We start from the raw sequence: 20,557 nt of genomic DNA on the forward strand, positions 1-20,557 counted from the left end.
ATATATATATATATATATATATATATATATATATATATATACTTCTAGAGTTATAGCTTTGTAGGGATTGGTTATATTGGATGCAATTATATTGATGAAATGATTTTATGATGATTTATTTATTACTATATATAAAGTGGAAATATTTGAAGTAACCAGGCATTATTCGTTCAGCACTTCTGGTTATTCTTCATTTATTTTTTCATGGGAGGTTTTGAAGCAAGATGTGGCGCTCTTCCATTGAAAAGGAATAGGATTGTGGTTTGTCTTAGGGAAGCCTTGGTGCAACGCAAAATTCAATTGCATATCCAATTATCTGAGATGCTGTTGCAGCACAGCTTCTGATGGTGCAGCTCAATTTATCATGTTTTTTTGTTTCATTTGTCTTTCAAACTTCTGGTTTACTCATTCTATTTTGGGTTTTTCACTCTCCCAGTTTGGGTGTTGATTGACTTTGGTTCTGCTGATTTTGAACTTTGTATGTTACCTTTGGTTTTTTTTTATTTTATTTTTTTTCCGATTTAATAATTCCAAATGTCAGTAAACAAATGGAAATGTGATGTACAATATGAGTTTTTTTGTTCACAAAGAAAGCACTGCTGACTAGGGGTGTCAATTCGGTTAAACAGTTCGGGTTTGGGTTGGGTTTATCAGTTTCGGGTTATAACGGGTCGGTTTATAACGGATTGAAATAATAAGCGGGTCAGTTTTGAAAATTATCGGGCCAGTTCGGTTTGGTTTTTTTAATTGCAGTTTCTATTCGGATCGGGTCCTTATCGGGTCGGGTTCTAGTCGGTTCGGGTCATAATCAATTTGGGTTGAACTGGGTCGGTTTGAAAACGGGTTTAGCCCATTTAATGTGGGTTTCGGTTAAAAACAGTTCGGGTCTTAATCAGGACGGGTCGTAAATTGGTTCGGGTCATAATCAGTTTAGGTTTAACTGGGTCGGTTCGAAAATGGGTTTCGGTTCAAAATAGATCGGGTGAAATCGGGTCCAACCATTATTGTTTCGGTTATAATCGGTTTAGATTGAACTTGGTTGGTTTGAAAACGAGTTTACCCAATTTGAAACGGGTTTCTAATCAAAATCATATCGGGTTAAAATTGAGTCGGATGATTATCGAGTCGAATTAGTCAGATAATGGGTAGGAACGAGTCATGTTATAATCAAGTCAAGTCATAAATAAGTTGGGTTTATCGAGTAGTGGGTTGAAACAGATTAGATCATAAACATATTGGGTAACAGGTTGTAAATGACTCAGTCATACGGGTTACGGGTTTTAAACGGTTTGGTCATAACGGGCTACGGGTCATAAACAGTTCGGTCACAACGGGTTACGGATTATAACCGGTTCGGTCACAACGGGTTACGGGTTGGAGCGATTTAGGTTTATCGGATTTTTATCGGGTTTTAACGGTTTTCGGTTTAAAACGGGTCGGGTTACTATCGGGTTTAAACGTAATCGGTTTGGGTTGCTTTCAGTTTCGGGTTGTAACAGTTTGGCTTGATAACGGGTCGGGTTAGTAACGGTTTGCACAAATTCGGTTTAGTTCAGTTTCGGTTTGGAAAAAATTGGGTCGGGTCAGTTTTCGATTTCCAAAAAACGGGTTTTAAACAGTTCAGTTCCTTTTCGGATCGGTTTGAAACAGTCGGGTTTAACGGTTCGGGTCAGAAACTGACAGCTCTACTGCTGACATAAACTAGGTGATTACGTCTTCCAATATATTTTCCAATCTTCTTTTATGCTATTGGTTATACAGTTTCCAAAATTGTATAGTTTTGGTGGGATCATCATGGGTCTAGTGAGTTTCATGATTTGTGAAAGATGTCTTCTTGTTTGATACTTTTATAGAAAAGCAATATCTTCATTCTAACTCAAGGATGTTTTTGCGCCTGTCTTTTGGTTAACACCCCAATAAATTGAAAAAGTATAAAGCTTCTTTTAATCTTTTCTACTATAAAGGAAGTTGGCATTGATTCATGTCATGGATATTAGATGTTAGAATAGTAATTCATTCTGTTGGAAGATGAAGGGTTTAATCTTCTGCTATGATTATCTTTCTGACTTGTATGTGTACACCCTGTCCTTAGCATTCTGTGGATTGTTACGATTTTAGTGTCTTATCAGTTGAAGGAACATTGCTCCTTGCTTATGTGCTGAAAACAATAGATGTTTGTCTGTTTTTTTATGACAGCTAGCTATCCTTTACAAAATTCTATCATGTATGAAAATTGGTTGATTTTATATGGCTATGTTTTCGCATACTTTTTCACTGGTAGTTGGCAGTTAAATGAAGAAATTGTGCCTGAGTAGTGCTAGGTCATTAAAGAGAAAAACATGTGGAGCTTTGTTATATGTCTGACATTGCTAAAGGTTTGGTTGTTTCCCCAATCGTCGGGCTTAAAAGTTGTCATGGATGTTCATCTTATTAAGCTGCACGCTCTTTGTTGCTTCCTTTACTTGATGAAGATCTAACATCAGTTGTTATAGCCTTATACATGTTGCTTTCATAAGTGAATTATACTTCATATTATCTTTACCTCGATATTTAGAATTTCTGAAGTAAACATCATTCATTCAGCTGATGTTTCCTTACCCTTTGGAAGGGAGGTTTTTAAGCAAGAAATGGCCATTTTCCATGCAATGAAATGAAATTGTGGTTCATCATATGCAAGATGACTTTTTGTTGGTCTGTATATTACGGCACAATTGCTGCTGTTTACGAGTATCTGTATACCAGAAGCAGTTGGCTGACATAGCTTGTGATTGTTGCGATGTAGGAGTGTATATGATCTGCACTATTTTCTTGCTATGCTTTAAGCTTTTTGCTTTTTAAACTCAATACTCAACCCCAGATTCTGCATTGAGCTCACTGAGCCTTGGGAGTTTACGCTTGGATGAATTCTTTCACTTTAATCAGCTGCATGAGATCTAAGTGGGGCCGACTGGTGGTGTCAAGCGACCTGGTAGGGTAACCACCACGAGCTGGTTAACGTAGTAGCTCTCAGATCTAAAGTTTGAATGACACGGTTCTTAAATTCCTAGTTGCCAATGCGATGATGCGAGGCAAACACAAAAACTAAGGAGCCTAGAAGGCAAATTGGCACCAAAATTTAGAGCATATACTCGAACGCTTTCGTTTATACAGATTAATGTGAAAAAATAGACTTCTTTCCATAAATGTAAGAATAGACCTCATTCATATAGTCTTGTTTCATATGGACTTGTGAGAGTTTGGGACATGCTAGTCTGCTCTAGTTTTGTATGTAATTATGAAGTTCCCATTGATGCTTTTGTAAATTTGTTGATGAAGTTTGTGATAATTAAAATAAAATGCAGTATTATAATGTGCATCCTACTCTTAAAAAGCAAACTGTAATGATTCAAAATAGGTAAACTTGTCAGAATATAGCTTGTTTTTAAGTCAATTTGCAAATTTAATGCCTTTAATTTTTTATTTTTTTTTTAAAACATAGTATCTTGAATCAAATTTTGTTTTAAAAATGACACCTTAAGTTTTCGGCATTTGACTTTCATCATTCTACCAATTTTGGTCACAATTGACCTTGTGAGAGCCGCCCAATGTTCAAATAGGAAATTTAAGTAAACTTACATATCATATTCATACGATAATCAAATGAACATTATGACCAATTGTAGACAAGAAGTATGGCGTTAAGGTATGGGAAAGACAAAGGGGTTCTATTAAAGAAAAAGTCTATTACGCTATAAAACTACTTATTTTTATGCGAAAAAGTAGTAACTATTAATTGAGAGGTGGAGTTTTGAGAATAGAGTAAGGGGCCGTTTGGTTTACACGGGGTAAACGGAATGGAATGAACAAAGGGAAAGAAAGAGAATGGAATGAAATTACCCAAAATTATGTAAGTTGTTTGTTTTAAAAACAAAGGGAAACACTATCACCAACTTCACCACCACACAACCACCACACAGCCACCTTATTTCTTCAATTCCCACATTTCCCAGCCACCACCCAGCCCCCCACCAACTCGCCGCACATCCCCAACCACCACTCACCGCCCTTCGCCCCCCACCAAACGCTCCCCTACTGCTTGTCGCCGCTGCTCTCTACCCTCGCCGCTGCTCGCCCCACTGCTCACTGCTCGCTGCTGCTCTCAGCGAGGGTGTTAGCAGTGGTGGGTTTGGGTTGTGGGGGTCTCGGGGATGGTGAGTCGATCTGGGGTGTCGACGATGGTGAGCTGGTGGGTTTGGGTTTGTGAAATTGTGAGGGTGTTAGATCTGGGTCTTATCGGTGGGCGGCGGTGGTCGGGGAAGGGGTGGAGGTGGTCGGGGAAAGGGCAGCGATGGCGGTGGAGGTGTGACTGGTGGCAGTTGGGTGGTGAGGGTAAGTTAAAAGGGTGGTGGCTAGTGTGGGTGTGGTGGTGGATGGGTGGCTAAGGAAAGGGAATGAGAAAGTCTAGGGGGGGATGGGGAATGAAGTTAGAAGGATTTGGGGTAATGGAGGGGATAAAGGGAATGAAAGAAAGTGTCTAACAAACAACAACAAAGGGAATCGGCTCAGTTGATTCCCATTCCCTTTGATGAATACCCCCAACCAAACGGCCCCTAAGGGTTTTACTTTTATATACTTTCTCTATTTTCTTTTAAACGCAACACATCTTTTTGACACGCACTTTGAGAAAGAGATTTAAGTAATGTAGACAAACAAATTAATCAAAATTATTTTTACACGTAGTACTTAACCTTTCTATAATCTTAGTGTTAGAAATTATTTTGATAAAGTAATTGTTTACCAAATCTAATCATCTCGTAAAAAGTGTTGCATTTAATAGAAAACGGAGAAAGTATGTTTAATCGACTTCCCTTATGATTAAAGGTTATGCATTTATGTTACCTTTCAATACAAATGTAAACCAATGCAATGATAATCAATAAAACTAGTCATACTAGCAAATAAATTTGTCAAACATAAAAAAAATCACAAAATATAGTACAATATTTATAGACAAGTTTCATCAACATCAACATACTCAAAACATAATCATCTACCTTATTGGACATTCACATATTTTTCCAATACTATATTTTAAGTCTCCTCAACTTAAGTCTCCTCAACTTAAGTCTCCTCTGATGATATTCGGCTGATGATATTCACATATTTTTCCAATACTATATTTTTCCAATACTACCTGATGATATTTGGCTGTTAGCTAGCAATTTTCATGTTTTTAATATTTCTCATATTCGTAGAGCAGGAAATACAGTAGCACACCTTGTTGCAAGATGGGATACTCGTGATTGTTCGGAGCTTATTTGTATCGACTCTATCCCGCAAGGTGTTTTAGCCTTGTCGGAACTTGATTTGAAATAACAATCCTGCTAACGTTTCCCCTCAAAAAAAACTTAAGTCTCCTCTATGAAATCTTCAAAATAGATGCCAAATTGACAATAATCAAGGCAAAAAAGCAACCACATACCCTCCAATAATAGTACAACCCCGAGAAATAAGGTAGAAAAATAAAAGTAGCAAAAAAAAAAAATAATAATTATTAAAAAAAAACCCAAAAATAAAAATAAAAATAAAAATTGCAAAAATCCCAAATTGAAGTAGAAAGTGTGAGTGCCCTATTATGTGAGTAACTCACCGCCCCACCTAAAGTAGTCTTAGACCACCACCCGTCTTCTTCCTCCACCCCCTCTTCTCCTCCCCTTTGCCTTGGAAAAGTCTTTTTCTTTTCCTTTTTTTCTTCTTATTTTTATTATTATCTTTCATTTTTATCAATCAAGATTTGATCTTTCATCTTGTATTATCTTCAATCTTACAAATTTTAATTGTATTAATATCATTTGATAACCCTATTAATTCAATCATTAATCTTTGTATTTTTTTTTTAAAGGTTAGATCTCTGTTTCTATATCTGCCCTTAATCTAACATCTAATTTCGCAATTTTTTCTAAAAATAATTATTATTTTGTTGATTGTAGATGTATACAAAGAACCCATCTTTTTCAATCCCAAAACCATGTAAACATCTCTCAAATCTCAAGTTAAAACATGGGTTAAATTGTTATACCCGCCTCAAAAATTACCTAAAAACAACCCCAAATGCTAAAAATCCAATCTTTTTAAGTCACAAAGATGATGCCCCCAGATGCAGTTTTTGTTCTGGGTCTAATAAGGGTAGATTTTACATTTGTTTAATTTGTTCAACAATTTCTTGTTTCTCAAATTCAGATTCACCAAATCATACCCATTTGCATTCTGACTCTAATAATGGCCATGAAATAGCTGTTGATCTTGACAGAGCAGAATTATATTGTTGTGTATGTTGTGATCAGGTGTATGATCCTGATTTTGACAGGGTTTTCATGGCCCAAAATTTCGAGGAAATTAAGAACACTCAATCAAAAATTAGTACTAGTACTAGTTCAATTAGTAGTAGTAATGGTTGTAATGGTAGTAGTTTAAGGAAAGTATCATCAGTTGAGTTGGATTTGATGAAATCAAAACAATTAGTTGTTTTGAGACGAGATCCGAGGTCAAAAATGGTGTTTCCTTTAGGATTAAGGGGTTTGAACAATTTGGGAAGTACTTGTTTTATGAATTCTGTGTTGCAAGCATTGCTTCATGCTCCTCCTTTGAGGAATTACTTCTTGAGTGACAGCCGCCATCGAAAATCTTGTAAGAAAAGGTCATCTGATCAGCTGTGTTTGCCTTGTGATATTGATGATCTTTTCACTGCTGTTTTCTCTGGTGAACGATCTCCTTATAGCCCTGCTCAATTTCTTCACAGGTATCCTCATTCATTCCAAGATTTGATGTTTATCTCCATTTTAATCATAATGTTTGAGTTTACTATATGCTAGTATATGTTATTACATGTTGTATACTTGAATAGTGTGTCATTTTGATTGAAATCTTGAGAAGTTGAAATGTGTGAGGATTTTGTGAAGTGTGGGTGTTTTTGGATGAAGTATATGGATATCAATATATGGGAGATCATGTTGCATTGGATTGGGATGAGTGAAGGACAAAATCTATGTGAGCAACTCGACTTGACTCATGGGATGGTTTCTTAGTCCGTGAAGACGTCGAGATTATAGATTTGGAATTAAGCCTTTGATATTGTTGTTGTGGTGGATAGGAATATGGGGCAGCTTTTGCATGATTTTTTAGTGATTGAGTTGAATCTTTGTTTCGAACCATGGTTTGGATTTTGGAATTAAGGCTTTGATATTGTCGTGGTGGTGATAGAAACATGGGGCAGCTTTGGGATGATTTATAGTAATTGGACTGTGTATCTTTGTTTAGAATTGTGGTTAAAATGGATAGTTTATTTTGACTGTTTGCTTGAATTGATGTGTGGTTTCTGCTGTTTCGGTTGAATTTGCATCTTTGGTGATTCCACCTGAGATAAAAACTTCTTTTTTGTCTTTACAGTTGGTGGTTGCACTCAGAAAATCATGCAACCTATGAGCAGCAGGATGCACATGAATTCTTTATATCAATTCTTGACCAAATACATGAGAAAGAATCCAAGAACTTGAAGCTGAATGGAGGTGGGTGTTAGTGTTAGATTTAGGTGTTTTGTCCGTCTTTGATTTGTAATTGTGGCACAACAATATCAAGAAAGCTTTAAGTTAAAGTGTAAGTTTAGAGCGAAGAAATTTGTTCTGAAGTGCAATCACTGTCCTTAACTGTATAATATGAGGCACAAATATTGTCTTCTGCTTCATGAGGGCCCAAAGAAATTTGAATGGAGCATATAATGGAATTTTTCTAAGCTGTTTATGTGATACTGTCTGTTCCCCAAAGGAAATTCATGTTTTCTCATTATATGGATGTTTGAAATAGTTTATTGGAATGTGTGTGTTGTTTCCCACACATTAGTATACTAATATCAGTTCAAATTGCTATAAATACAGGGAAAGATAGATTCTTTGTTTCTGAAATGACTAATGCTGTGAATGTTAAATGTGCTTGAACTTTAGAATTCCATAGTAACTGAAAGAATAAATTACTTCCTATTTTCCATATAAATATTAGCTTTTCAGTTGGATTTCAAAACCTCTAAGATCAAACTGTTAGCATCGTATAGGTCTTTTATAATGTCAGTTATACTTGTACTTTCACATTATTAGTCAAGCTTATTATTACAAATTGATGATAAGAGTTGCAGGACTTCGGAAAGATTGGTCAAATAAGTACTTTTGGAAGTTGAAATGTGTGAAGTACTTAGTGCTAATGAACCAACTATTATATTTAATGATCCCTCTTCTAACACAATGAATATTCTTTGTCACAGATGTAAGAGACTGTGAGTGCATTGCACATAGGGTATTTTCCGGCCTTCTGCGTTCAGATTTGTCTTGCACTGTATGTGGGACCACTTCAACTACTTATGATCCTTTTATCGACATATCTCTTGACTTGGATAGCCAAACAACCCATGCAAGTAGCAGTGATAACATGACAACGCTATCAAGTTGCCTGGGTCATTTTACAAGGTCTGAGAAGCTGGGATCTGATCAGAAGCTTCTTTGCGGAAATTGTCAAGAAAGGCATGAATCATTGAAACAATTGTCATTCAGACAGCTGCCCTTGGTTCTCTGCTTACATATTAAAAGGTTTGAGCATTCCCATGTTCGAAAAGTTTCCAAGAAGATTGACCAATACGTACAGTTTCCCTTCTCTTTGGATATGTCCCCATATATGTCATCGTCTATAGTCAGAAGTAGGCATGGGAATAGAATGTTTGCTCTTGAAGATGATGAAGCTGATGTAGTTACAGACTATGAGATTTTTGCTGTAGTAACACATTCAGGGATGCTTGAATCTGGGCACTATGTCACTTTTCTACGTTTGCATAACCAGTGGTATAAATGCGATGATGCATGGATATTAGAGGTTGATGAAGCGACTGTTAGAGCTTCTCAGTGCTATATGATATTCTATTTGCAGAAAATGCTGTATCACAAGACGAGTGATGACTTGATCTGCTCGCCCATTTCTCCTAGAAGAGATGCATTTCTTCCTATAGCAGGTTGTTGCTGATTGATGATGATTGTGTTTTCTGCTGGATTTAAGAGGCTTTTAAAATGCCATATTGACCCTGTGGAGGTCGCATACAAGCTGCCAATTAAAAGAAGTCGTCTGCAAAGACTCGGAAATGACCTCATCTTTGCATGAACTGCCTGTCTGGTGCATGCTTGAGATATGCAGGATCCAAGTGAAATCTGGCTGATCTTTGATTTGAGAGGTTCCTGAATAACCTTTTTGAAATGGAGCTCATGAGGTACACTGCAGAGTAAAATGTCGATGAAGCCATCGCTTCTAATCGTTACAGGCACCAGAAGCTTCAATGTGTTTCATAGTTTTCATATGCTGCTAATGGATAACTGCAGCAACAGAGTTGGAGGGTGTGATATCATCCTCATCGAAATATGAGATACCGAAAGGCTCCAACTTAAAACATTTGCAGAAAATCTTGGTAAGGAGATTCCAGGAAAAAAAAAAAAAAAAAAAACAAAATATTCTTGTATAGAATAAGCGGACAATTATGTTTAGCTTGATTTTTCTCATATTTTCTTCATTTTGTTATGACCTAGAATTTTTTGGTGGTCAATGTTAACTTCGTCGAACCATAGAGATTTTTTTTCTCTTTTCATTCATGTATTTCTTTGCTAATTGCAATTGTGAAATTATGAATTTGATAGGCATGTCGCCGTTATCTGTTATGAAATGGCTAAGTCCAGTATCATGAAAATTCTGTACTGAGTGTTTCTTTTCAACTTGCTTTGTTGAAGTTTATTTGCAAAATCTGCTATACCAAGAATTAGATCATGGCCCTATTTGGCTGAAAGCTGAAGCTGATTAAGTTAGCTGATTTTGACTAGCTGATTGTATTAACTGATTTGACTAACTTATTTTATTAGCTGAGTGTATAAAAGTGTTTGGTAAATAGCTGATAGCTTAAAGGTGATTGAGTATGTGAAATGACCAATAAGCTAATTGTGGGGTAGGTAGTTTAGATAGGATTTTAAATTAAATGAGGTTATAAGTGTCATTTCACAATAATTAATGAATAAGCTAATTGAAAAAACTCCTAAAATGAGCTTTTTCAAAAAGAGCTTATTTAGTGGAATAAGTTTTTTCAATAAGCTTACTACCAAACACTTGTATTAGCTTGTTTGACTAGTCAATCAGCTAAAGTTAGTCAAATTAGCTAATATACCCCCAATAAGCTTTCTACCAAACATGGCCCATATGGTGTGATTTAACTTGGATGTTTTGCTTATGCCATTCATTTTATATTGTTGTATAAGACTTGGTCTGTTTGCCTTTTATGCAGAAAGTCTTTCTATTCTGTAGTTGTTGTACCTATAATAAAAGACTATGTATTCGGGCATTAAAAGACTAAAATTTGAATGGTTAAACCAAGACTTAGGTCATCAACTCATCATATTAGATTAATCCTAATTCGGGTTAGCAAAGATTTAGCACGATTTTAGGTTTCATAACTTCTACCAATTGGTTTTCAGTGTAGTGGTGATTGAGACTACACTTGGTAGGGAAGCTCCGTGTTCGATCGCCTGCAACAAAAATTGAGAAGGGACTAGAACCTGAACTGATTCCTGAATCCGGATTAGCTCAAAGGCTGAACCAAAAAGGTTTCATAAGTGATTTTTTTTAGAATATGGCCCCAAAAAAATGAGCTCGACCACCCCCCCTCCTCCCTCCCTCCCTCCAAAATAAAGCGATGAACTATGAGTCATTTATTATTACAGATCACAATATCAGATACTATTAGAATTATCCAATATTATCACACCTATCTTAGTGCATTCTTTTCACCCGTGATTAAAAAATTAACGTAATTAATGATAATATTCTCAAAAAAGGTATAGAGAGTTGTAGAAAACTAGAAATATATTGCAGAATTTGGTGCAACCAATTTGTCACATTAAGCTACTTGATACATGCTTGTCTGGAATGAGTTGTGGACTTGTGGATACTTAACATGTCAATCAAGTATGCTTTGTGACAAACACTCATGGTGATGAGTTGATGGCCCATATTTCGTCCATTTCCCTAGTGGACAAAAAATCCACTATTCTTTTATTTTGAATTATGGACTTATTAGATATTTTGTATATTAAAATTCTAACTTCTAAGTGAAAATGACCTATTTGTTATGATTTTATCTCATTTGATTTTTTTTTTTTTTTTTAAATTTTGGTTTCATTAGTAACATTAATTTTATGGGATAACCTTGCATTGTTGAATGTTTGGTAGGTGACTAGGTTTAAATTAGGTGATAAAAAATGATGGTAAATTGATAATGTTAATGGTTTTGAATACAATGCCGGCAAGAAAAGAATAGTGATATTTGTAAAGGGAATGAGGATGAATACTACAACAGAGTGTTTAGGTAAGATGAAATGTTTTATGATTGATTTCATACTCTCAAAGTTAGAAGGTTCAATTCTTACCATTTGACCATGTTCTACTTGGTAGCTATCAATAGAGTTGTACGAGTACTTGTACATTGATAAGCACTAGAGTGAATTCGTGGTGATTCACGGGAAATATTTATGTTTTGAGGTAAACAAACTCATCTCAAACATGTAAATAAAAGTGAAAGTTATAAATAAAGTTATTTTTTTTGTTGATAATTTGTATTTGAAATGGTTACATTTTAAATTTTATGAATTATCATAATTAAAATCAAATAAAACCCACTTCTAATCCGCTATACTCGATATGAGAGAGCAAGTAATTAAGCATTTTATACTAGACATTCCAATGTCATTTTACCAATTCCTTCTAAACACGAACTTTCATATTCTTAATAGTCAATTTTTGTATTTTTAAATCGTTCTTCGTTATAAATTTACAAGTACATGAAACATTTCGTGCATCCTAAAATAGTAGTATTACGTGATGGACCGAGAAAGTTTTTATATTCTTAGGGCTTCTTCTTTTCAGCTTAATTTCAGTTCAATTCAGTTCCAATCAGTTCAGTTCAACTCCTAATTTCCTTCTCTCATAAAATATTCATTTCAGCTCAGTTCACTTCAATTCAGTTCTGATCAGTTTAGCTCAGTTCACTAAATCAGAACAGACCCTTAATTTCGTACTTAGTATTAGTAATATTCTAATCACTATTAGCGTCATTAGCGCGAAAGTTGGTCCCTTTATTGTTCACGTCTCTTTCCGTATATTATAAGGTCCGTTTATTTATTAATAAATCCCCAGTTCTTCTCTCTCTCCTCTTTTGCTGCCCAGTTTATGCAAAAGATAAAGAGAGTGTGGAAATAAATAATCAAAAAGGCTAACAATTGCAGCAATTTCTTCTCTCAGAAATTACAAGAAACGTTTCTAGTTTCTGGGATTTATCTGTTAGTTTCTATTCTACTCTCTTGCTACTTTTTTTTCCTCACATTTTAATTCTTGCTTTTTTGTGATTTTTTTGCTTTTATTTTGTATTTTTGCTGAATTTTTTATTTTTAATATGTTGATCATTTATTTATTTCTTTTTGGTTGTTTAAATTAATGGGATCTGAATCATTTCTGGATTACATGCGCAAATTATTTAAATTGTTGCTTGGAATTATTATAAAGTTTAGATTGGCAGGTAAAAGGTAAAGAGCTTTTTGCTGTGCAAAATTGTAAAGTAATTTTTACTCTTGTTTATGATTAAAATGTGTGATAAAGATAAGAGATTAGATCCCAAGGATCAAGATTAATTAGTTTTTTATGCCCTTAATTAAGCACATAATCTATTGTAGGTCCCACTAATGGCAATCTAGGAAGTTCTAGATGTGTATAAAGCCCTTTCAAAACTTCATGTGATACCTTGAGAGTTGCCTAGTTGATTTAATGTCAATTGTACTTAAGCTTATAAGGACAAGAGGTGGGGTTATGTTGTACATATTCAAGATGTGGGATTATGTTGTTTCGTCGAGGTAGCTTAGTTGGTAAAGTGTTTAGAAAGCTGGGTCAAAAGCCGGGTTTGAAACACTTTTCTATAATGTCGCCTTTGTAGATCATGAGAATGGTTAGAAGACGAAATCAGTAATCAAATTTGTGTGTGGGAGGATAGAGTTATGGTCAATACCCCAATAGGTGATCCAATGGATTTAGAAATCTACTCTTGTTTTGCACATTGGCCCTATGAGATGATATGGTCAAGGGATCTGTTGGGTTGAAAAGGCTATTAGGATATACAATAATGTTAACATCTCAGTGAAGGTAGCCTTTTGTTCTTCTGTTCCATCTTTCTCTAGTTTGTATTTTGAAAGCAAAACTTGAATTTTGATTCCTGACCTGCCAAATTTATGCATTTGTACCGTGTCGTGTGTGAGCACTAATTTGAGGATAATCTTCTGCACAAGGCTCTCCTGTATACTTGATTTTGGCACATTCTTGGTGGTTAAGCACAGTTTTTTTGTTTTTGTGCTCAAGTTTCTGTGTTTGAAGTACGGAAGATGGATTACTTTTCATTTTTGTTTTAGATTCATTTGCATGAGATGCTAATTTTTCCTTTTAGTTATTTACTTATTCTTCTTTATTTCTAACTGATTTGGCTTGTATGGATTTTTTTTTCTTTTTTTTGGATTGCGTACTAAGCTACTAGCCTACTAGGTAATCGGTTTTGTCAGAAACTAATTTCAGAAACATCCCTGATTTGTATTTATCATGCACACAGGCTTCAATGTTTTCCTTTTTGAAATAGATGTGTGGGAGAGGGGGTTGGGGGGATGTGGTGGGGGTTAGTTTAAGAGTTTTTGACCTTTGTTGATTCTTGTACTAGGATATACTGATAAGGCTGTAATTCGTTATCTTTGCTGAACATTATTAATTGTGGTTGGCTTTGCACTGATTCTTGTATTCTTGATGTATTGTTTAAGTAGGAAGTCACTTTAGCCTACCTAGAGTAATTTATCCTTGGAGGATCACTTTTGGCAAGCCCCACCGAAATTGAGACTCTTGTTCTTGATGATGATTTTAAGATGAATAAATCTCAGTAACGATGCTCTTGAATGTCATAGATATAGGGAGGAAGACTTTACATCACTGTGGTGTCTATCAGTTTAAGTGGTTCTTACTGATTTTCTTGCTCAAGGGTATACCTGTATCCTAGATTCCTAGACGTGGACAAGTCTTCATTTGACTAAAGGGTTAGATGGAAGCTGCTGAGGTTGAATGTACAAAATTATAATGAAAATATGGTTCCAAGCATTAGTTTGCTGTATTATGCTGCATACTTGACTTTTACACCTGTTCCTGAGAAGAGGCAGAGCAGTCGTGTTTTAGAGTGTAAGACATTAGTTGAAGCCATAGAGAAATGAGTTGTCATGAAGAACTTGCTTAAATTTTCTGATTGACTTGACGATTGCATTGCTTGAAATTTCTTTTCTTTAATGTCGTAGAAACTAAGTTGAAATAGTTTGTCAAATTTAGTTTACCGGCATATGATCAATATATGTTGACCAAAGGGTGTGGAGATAATGGGTACCATAAATCCCTAATCCTGTATTGGTTTCCTTTGTTATGCAGGAATATTACTGAAAATTTGGTAGCTATGTCAAAAAGTGTGCCAGTGTTTAAGATCCCAGATCACCAGGTTGCCGGACACCAGGCTCTTAACGGACAGCTTGGCCCACTCGTAGACGAATCAGGCTTATTCTACAAGCCCCTTAAGGGTGATCGGGGCTTAAGAGAGGCTGATTTCTACAAGACATTTTTAGCTGATGTCAGAGTGCCTGACCACATCCGCAAATTCTTCCCCAAATCTTTTGGCACCCAGACTCTTGAGGCTTCTGATAAATCTGGGCCCCTTCCTCACCTTGTTATGGAAAATTTAATGTCAAAATATGCAAATCCCTCCATCATCGATTTTAAGATTGGTTCTCGAACTTGGTACCCTGAAGCCACTGACGAGTACATTGACAAATGTTTCAAAAAAGACAGAGAAACCTCTAGCCTTTATTTGGGTTTCAGGGTATCGGGGTTGCAAATCTACGAGAATCAAGATATAGGGTATTGGAAGCCTGATCGAAAGCTGACCATAACTTATACAGCTGACGATGTCAAGTTGATTTTGAAGAAGTTTGTCTCGTCAAACCAAGCATCAGATTTCAAAAAAGAACCGGATTGTAAATTTGCTTCGCCTGTCTATGGTGGTTCTTCTGGCATTTTGGCACAGTTGCAGGAGCTTAAGTCATGGTTTGAGGAGCAAACAATTTACCATTTCTATTCGAGCTCAGTTTTGATTGTTTTTGACAAGGGATCACTGCTGGAAGGTAAAAAGGCGGTTCCTACAATCAAGCTTGTTGATTTTGCTCATGTTGTTGAAGGCAACGGCGTTCTTGATCATAACTTCTTGGGCGGGCTCTGCTCACTGATCAAATTCATCTCCGACACCAATAAAGATTGCTAGTAGAACGGAGCCTAGGTTTTCACCACCCTCTATTGAATCCCTGACTTGAATCTTTTGGCAATTGTTTTGATGCTCAAACACACTCTTTACTTGCTGCTTTTTTACAGTTAGTTTTTTAGACATGATTTGAGACGTTTTTATCTCAAGCTCTGAGTATGAGAAATTATAAAATTATACTTTTTATTACAGTTCACTTTTTATACTCGTATTTTATTCCTTTTACCATAAATGATGTAATGATTGATGAGGTACTTTTTAAAAATTTTAAAAATCTATATTTCCATATAACTACAAATTGGGATAATATCTACAAAAAAGCTTATTTTAAATATTTCTTTTTAATATTTTATATACTTATCGAATTAGGTTTCTTAACGTGATTAGGAGCATTCTTGTAACCTATGTCAAGTACTCAATTCAATCATAATATACCGCAAAACACCCTTTTGAATGGATGAATTCTTCGTGTCCGATCTAGCCATGCTAGGTGAAGGAGAAATATTGAATGACATTGATATAAGATGTCAATATTACAAAATTCACAACATTACGTTGATGAACTTGATAAAATTCAATTAGAAACACAAGTTCGTGATAAAGTGCAGTTTCAATTACTTAGTGATGCCATTGCATTATCAGTTGATATTGAACATAAAACTGTTGATCCGGGACTGTTACCGCCTCAAGTTCCCAAACTCGAATCTCTTGTTAATCACCCTGTTGATTATGCTCGTGTTGTCAAGAACTTATATATCAATAACTTATACTAAAGGCGAAACCAGGAATGACACTTGTCATTTCCTGGTTAAAAATTCTCCCGCCTTTTTTTTTTCCTTTCCTTTTTTATTTTTTTTGCCATATTTGAATGACATCTATATACTTTATAACCTATAATAATAGTCATTTCCATTTTGACAACATATTTAATCCAATATTACTCAATTAAAATTTTTACATATATTCTATATATATTAGGAAACTTTTAATTACAAAAATACTAACATAGCTTTAAAAAAATAAGGTATTGGAATATATTGTTTTCCAAGATTATTATAATATTATCAATATCAATTTTAAAGAAAAATCATTTTGGTAGCATACTTTTTACGGAGTATTAATCTTAAAACTATACATAACGCTTATAAGAACAAAATAATTTTGTTGTAGTATACTTCGTACATAACATATATTGGAAAATTAAATCAAATTGTTCTAATTATCCGCAAACTAAAATATATTTAAAAAGTTGATTACGGAATACTAATTATCCTAAAGTAAAATGAAGTCAAATAAATTTTCATATTATGCCGATTAAAGTGTGTCAAAAATTTAAGGACAAATGTATATGAGTTCGTATATGGGTACTAACCTAATTGCCTAAGCTAATAATTTAATTTTCTTATATAAAACGTTAAATCTTCTAAGTTTCTATTACTATATATTTTTTTTATACAATCCAATTCAATAATCTTTACATTTAATTTAAGTTATTTTGTTACAAATAAATTTTTTGGATAAATTATTGTTGAATTAACATCATATTTATTTATTGTAAAATTTAATTATGACCGTGCATGGCACGGGAATTAACCTAGTATATATATATATATATATATATATATCACATGATTTAGAGAAAAAAAAAAAAAAAAAAAAAAAAAAAAAAAAAAAAAAAAAAACCAAAAAATAGAAAACCATATAGATGCCAAACGAACCCTAAAGTTTTCATTTTTATTTTTCGGAGGTGTAGTATGTAGAAAGGCTTAGGTATGGTATGGCTTTTTTGTGCTGTATTCAATGATTGATTATTCTAGAAATTCTTCCATCATTCTTGTATCCACAATCACGAACCATGTATTATATTCTAATAGCTTCCAATGTCAATTATGCTCTAGAACATTCAAGTAGGATATTATTCTAGAGAAATCAAGAGCAGATCATACCTTGCTTGATTATTCCGAAAGCGTTTAGAATATGCACAATACTCCACCAAAATACCCAACACAATCTGTTATACACTTTTTTTTGGGTCATACATCAGTTTCTGAAAATTCTTTTGGTACTTAAAACCTGTAACTTTTTTTTTTTTCTTTTGAAAACCGGTTAGTGCTTTATAACGGTACTGACCTAGCAAGATGGTGAGCAACGAAATTGTCATCTTGCTTAACATGAAACCAAAAAATAGAAGAAAAGCTAGAGCAAGAAACTAAAATGTCTTCTAGAATGCTGTCCACCGAGGATAAATTGAAGGAGTTCTTCTTGAGCTTCGACACCACAGTTGGGAATCTGATTCAAGGATCAGATTTGTGAAGCCATGCTCTTTTGCTTTACGAAGGCCAAAAACAGCTGCTTTACATTCAGCAACTAAGGGATCCCACCTCGCCTTCACACGTCTTACAGCTGCAAACATTACCTGACCAGAGTTATTGCGTGCCACAGCACCAAGACCAATCCACCCATCATCCTTAATGACATCCGGGGGTGAAGGGGACCAAATAGCTCTGCTTGGGGCCTGCATCAGATTCGTGGTGCCATAAATTTTCTCATTGTATTGATTGAAATCAGCCACAAGCCTACTATGTCGATGCAAGATAATTTCATCACTCTCGGCCATATTCTCAAACACCAAGCTGTTGCGTCTTTTCCATAGAAACCAAGACAGAAACAACACCTTTTGGAACTTCAGTTCCTCGAATTTCTGAGCCCACAACAGAATAATCTCCCCAAAGGAAGTGATATCCCCAATCTCCAAACAGCAGACCAAACCTATAACTAAGTGACCTATATCTACATTATTTTCTATGAATTGTTTGTATGGAATTGTATCCTCTCCTTCTCCTTTAATTTCCCCTGTATAATCTTGTGTTAGAGATAATATCAGAAAATATATGTGTGATATATTTTCCGTATTGATCTTATTAGAAGAATAATATATTTAGGTTTATTATATGTTAAGATATTATTAAAGTATATCTTTTAAGAAGATTGTTTCCTATCTTATGTTCTTAGGTTTTGTATAAATACTCTACCTATGGATGAATAATGATCGAGCAATACAAAAGATTAATAATATCTTAGGAGTTTCGAAGGTAAATTTTTTTCGAATGTTGATTTAATCTGCCTTTAACTTAAATCTATCAAAATATTTTGAGAAAAAAAATAAAAAATAAAAAAATAATCATATTTAACCATAATAATAGACTCCGTATATCTTAGTGATTTTATGGTAATTTGATATTGTATAGGATTAGGAAAATTTTGGAGTTTTATAGGCTATAAATACTTGTCAAGATCATCAATACTGTACAATTTAACATTTGCCTCATAAATATTTTACAAGTACTCAATACAATCATACCTCATACAGTAAATACTCAATACAATCATGAAGACAAAATTGTTAAGGAATACAATTTTATTAGGGAATGTTACCGCTTCAAGTTCCCTGAACTTGAAAATCTAATTCATCACCCGGTTGAATATGCTCGTCTTGTCAAGATGATCAGCAACGAAACTGATATGAATCGAGTGTTACATCTCAACGACGTCCTGTCTTCTGCTATGATCATGGTTGTTTCAGTGACTGCTTCAACCACCTGTGGAACGCCGCTTCCACAGGATCTTTTACAGAGGACTCTTGAGGCTTGTGATCGTGTTATTGAACTTGATTCGATAAGAATAAAATACTTGAGAGTCGGATATTAGATATTGCACCTAATGTTTCCGCTCTGGTTGGGAGTGCCACTGCGGCTAAACTCATTGCTGATGCTGGTGGTTTAGTCGAGTTAGCTAATATGCCAGCTTGCAACGTTCAAGTTGTTGGGGCTCAAAAGAAGATTTTAGCAGGTTTTTCAAGTGATCAGGTTCGTATTGGTTATATTGAACAAACAGAATTGTTTCACAGTACACCTCCCTCCTTAAGAGGGCATGTGTCTCGTGCACTGGCTGCAAAGTTATCCCTTGCAGCTCGAGTGGATGTCGTGAAAGGAGACTCAACGGGGAAAATTGGAAGGAAATTCCTCCAAGAGGTACGAAAGAAGATTGACAAGTTGCAACAACCTCCAACAGCTAAGATACACAAGGCTCTTCCTGTGCCTTACGATTCAAGAAGTAAAAAGAAAAGAGGAGGAAAAAGGCTACGGAATGCAAAGGAAAGATATCGAGTAACAGAAATTAGACAATTAGCTAATAGGGTGCAATTTAATATGCCTGAAGGAAGTTCACTGGGTGATGGGTTGGGAGTAGGGTATGGTATTTTTGGTCAAGATGGATGTGGGAAGTTACGCGTGTCTGCTACTCCAACCAGGCTTAAACTTTCCAAGAAATACAAAAGCAAGTTAGCTTCCTAAGCTAGCTTCAGTGTTTCGAGGCATTCAACTTCAAAATCAACTCTGCAGTGGGATGCAGAGTATATACGGAGTACTACTTCATGAAAATAGCCCTATGTATGTATTAATATTGATTTCTGGTTTCTCAAATATCAACTTAATGGCACAGTTAATTACATTTGCATTGTGTTTTACAATTAGTATTGCTTGTATGAAAACCATGATTTCTTATACAAATTAAAATTATCTTAACTATATATTTTTAAAAGAGAATTCAACACTTGAGTTGCTAGCCATAGTTGCTGTTGATCCTTTGTAAATTCTTGATTCGCTACCTAGCATATTACTTACTACCTAGAACAAACTAACCACGCTGTCATTAATATTTGTTAAGGAGTGCTAATGTCTCTCCAGCTTCGAGTGGAAATACTTGAGAAGGATTTGAAGGTTGTCAACACTAAGTTGAAGGCTGTTAAAACCATTATTGGCTGATCTGACCTCCTTTAGTCTTTTACTAGTAGTTACAGAATGTTGTTTTGCCCTAGTGGATTGTTGTTCATATCTATCTAATCAATTATGCCTATTATGGGGTATTGGAAATAATTTAATGGTAAGTTGGTAACTATGTACCCCGTAATTCCTTAGTGTTATGAACCCATTGTGTTACATTTTACTCGTTTATGTGACCTTAATAATGTTACAGCTTACTCATTTATGTGACCTTAATACTAGTATGATGCATGCTCCTTGCTTAATTGATGTAAATTTGTGGACTCTGGGACTTACTTGGACAATATGT

General features: G+C 34.9%; 1 protein-coding gene and 2 pseudogenes across 2 annotated transcripts; all 3 read left to right on the top strand.

Annotated features, from left to right (window-relative positions):
- The first annotated feature begins 5,483 nt into the window (after positions 1–5,483).
- LOC145641521 (ubiquitin C-terminal hydrolase 22-like) lies at positions 5,484–9,516 on the top strand. Its single transcript, XM_081692344.1, has 3 exons — positions 5,484–6,778; positions 7,426–7,544; positions 8,291–9,516. The coding sequence occupies exons 1-3, from the start codon at positions 5,970–5,972 to the stop codon at positions 9,037–9,039; spliced, it is 1,677 nt and encodes a 558-aa protein (XP_081548470.1). The 5' UTR covers positions 5,484–5,969; the 3' UTR covers positions 9,040–9,516.
- Positions 9,517–12,236: 2,720 nt separating this feature from the next.
- On the top strand, positions 12,237–15,618 carry LOC145641524 (inositol polyphosphate multikinase beta pseudogene; annotated as a pseudogene). The gene is made up of 2 exons (XR_014115452.1): positions 12,237–12,386; positions 14,548–15,618. The product of XR_014115452.1 is annotated as an inositol polyphosphate multikinase beta pseudogene (transcript).
- A 333-nt stretch (positions 15,619–15,951) lies between these two features.
- Positions 15,952–19,779, top strand: LOC145642542 (U4/U6 small nuclear ribonucleoprotein Prp31 homolog pseudogene; annotated as a pseudogene).
- The last annotated feature ends 778 nt before the right edge of the window (positions 19,780–20,557 follow it).

This window comes from Chenopodium album, chromosome 8, assembly GCF_948465745.1.
Source record: "Chenopodium album chromosome 8, dcCheAlbu1.1, whole genome shotgun sequence".
Classification (NCBI taxonomy): domain Eukaryota; kingdom Viridiplantae; phylum Streptophyta; class Magnoliopsida; order Caryophyllales; family Amaranthaceae; genus Chenopodium; species Chenopodium album.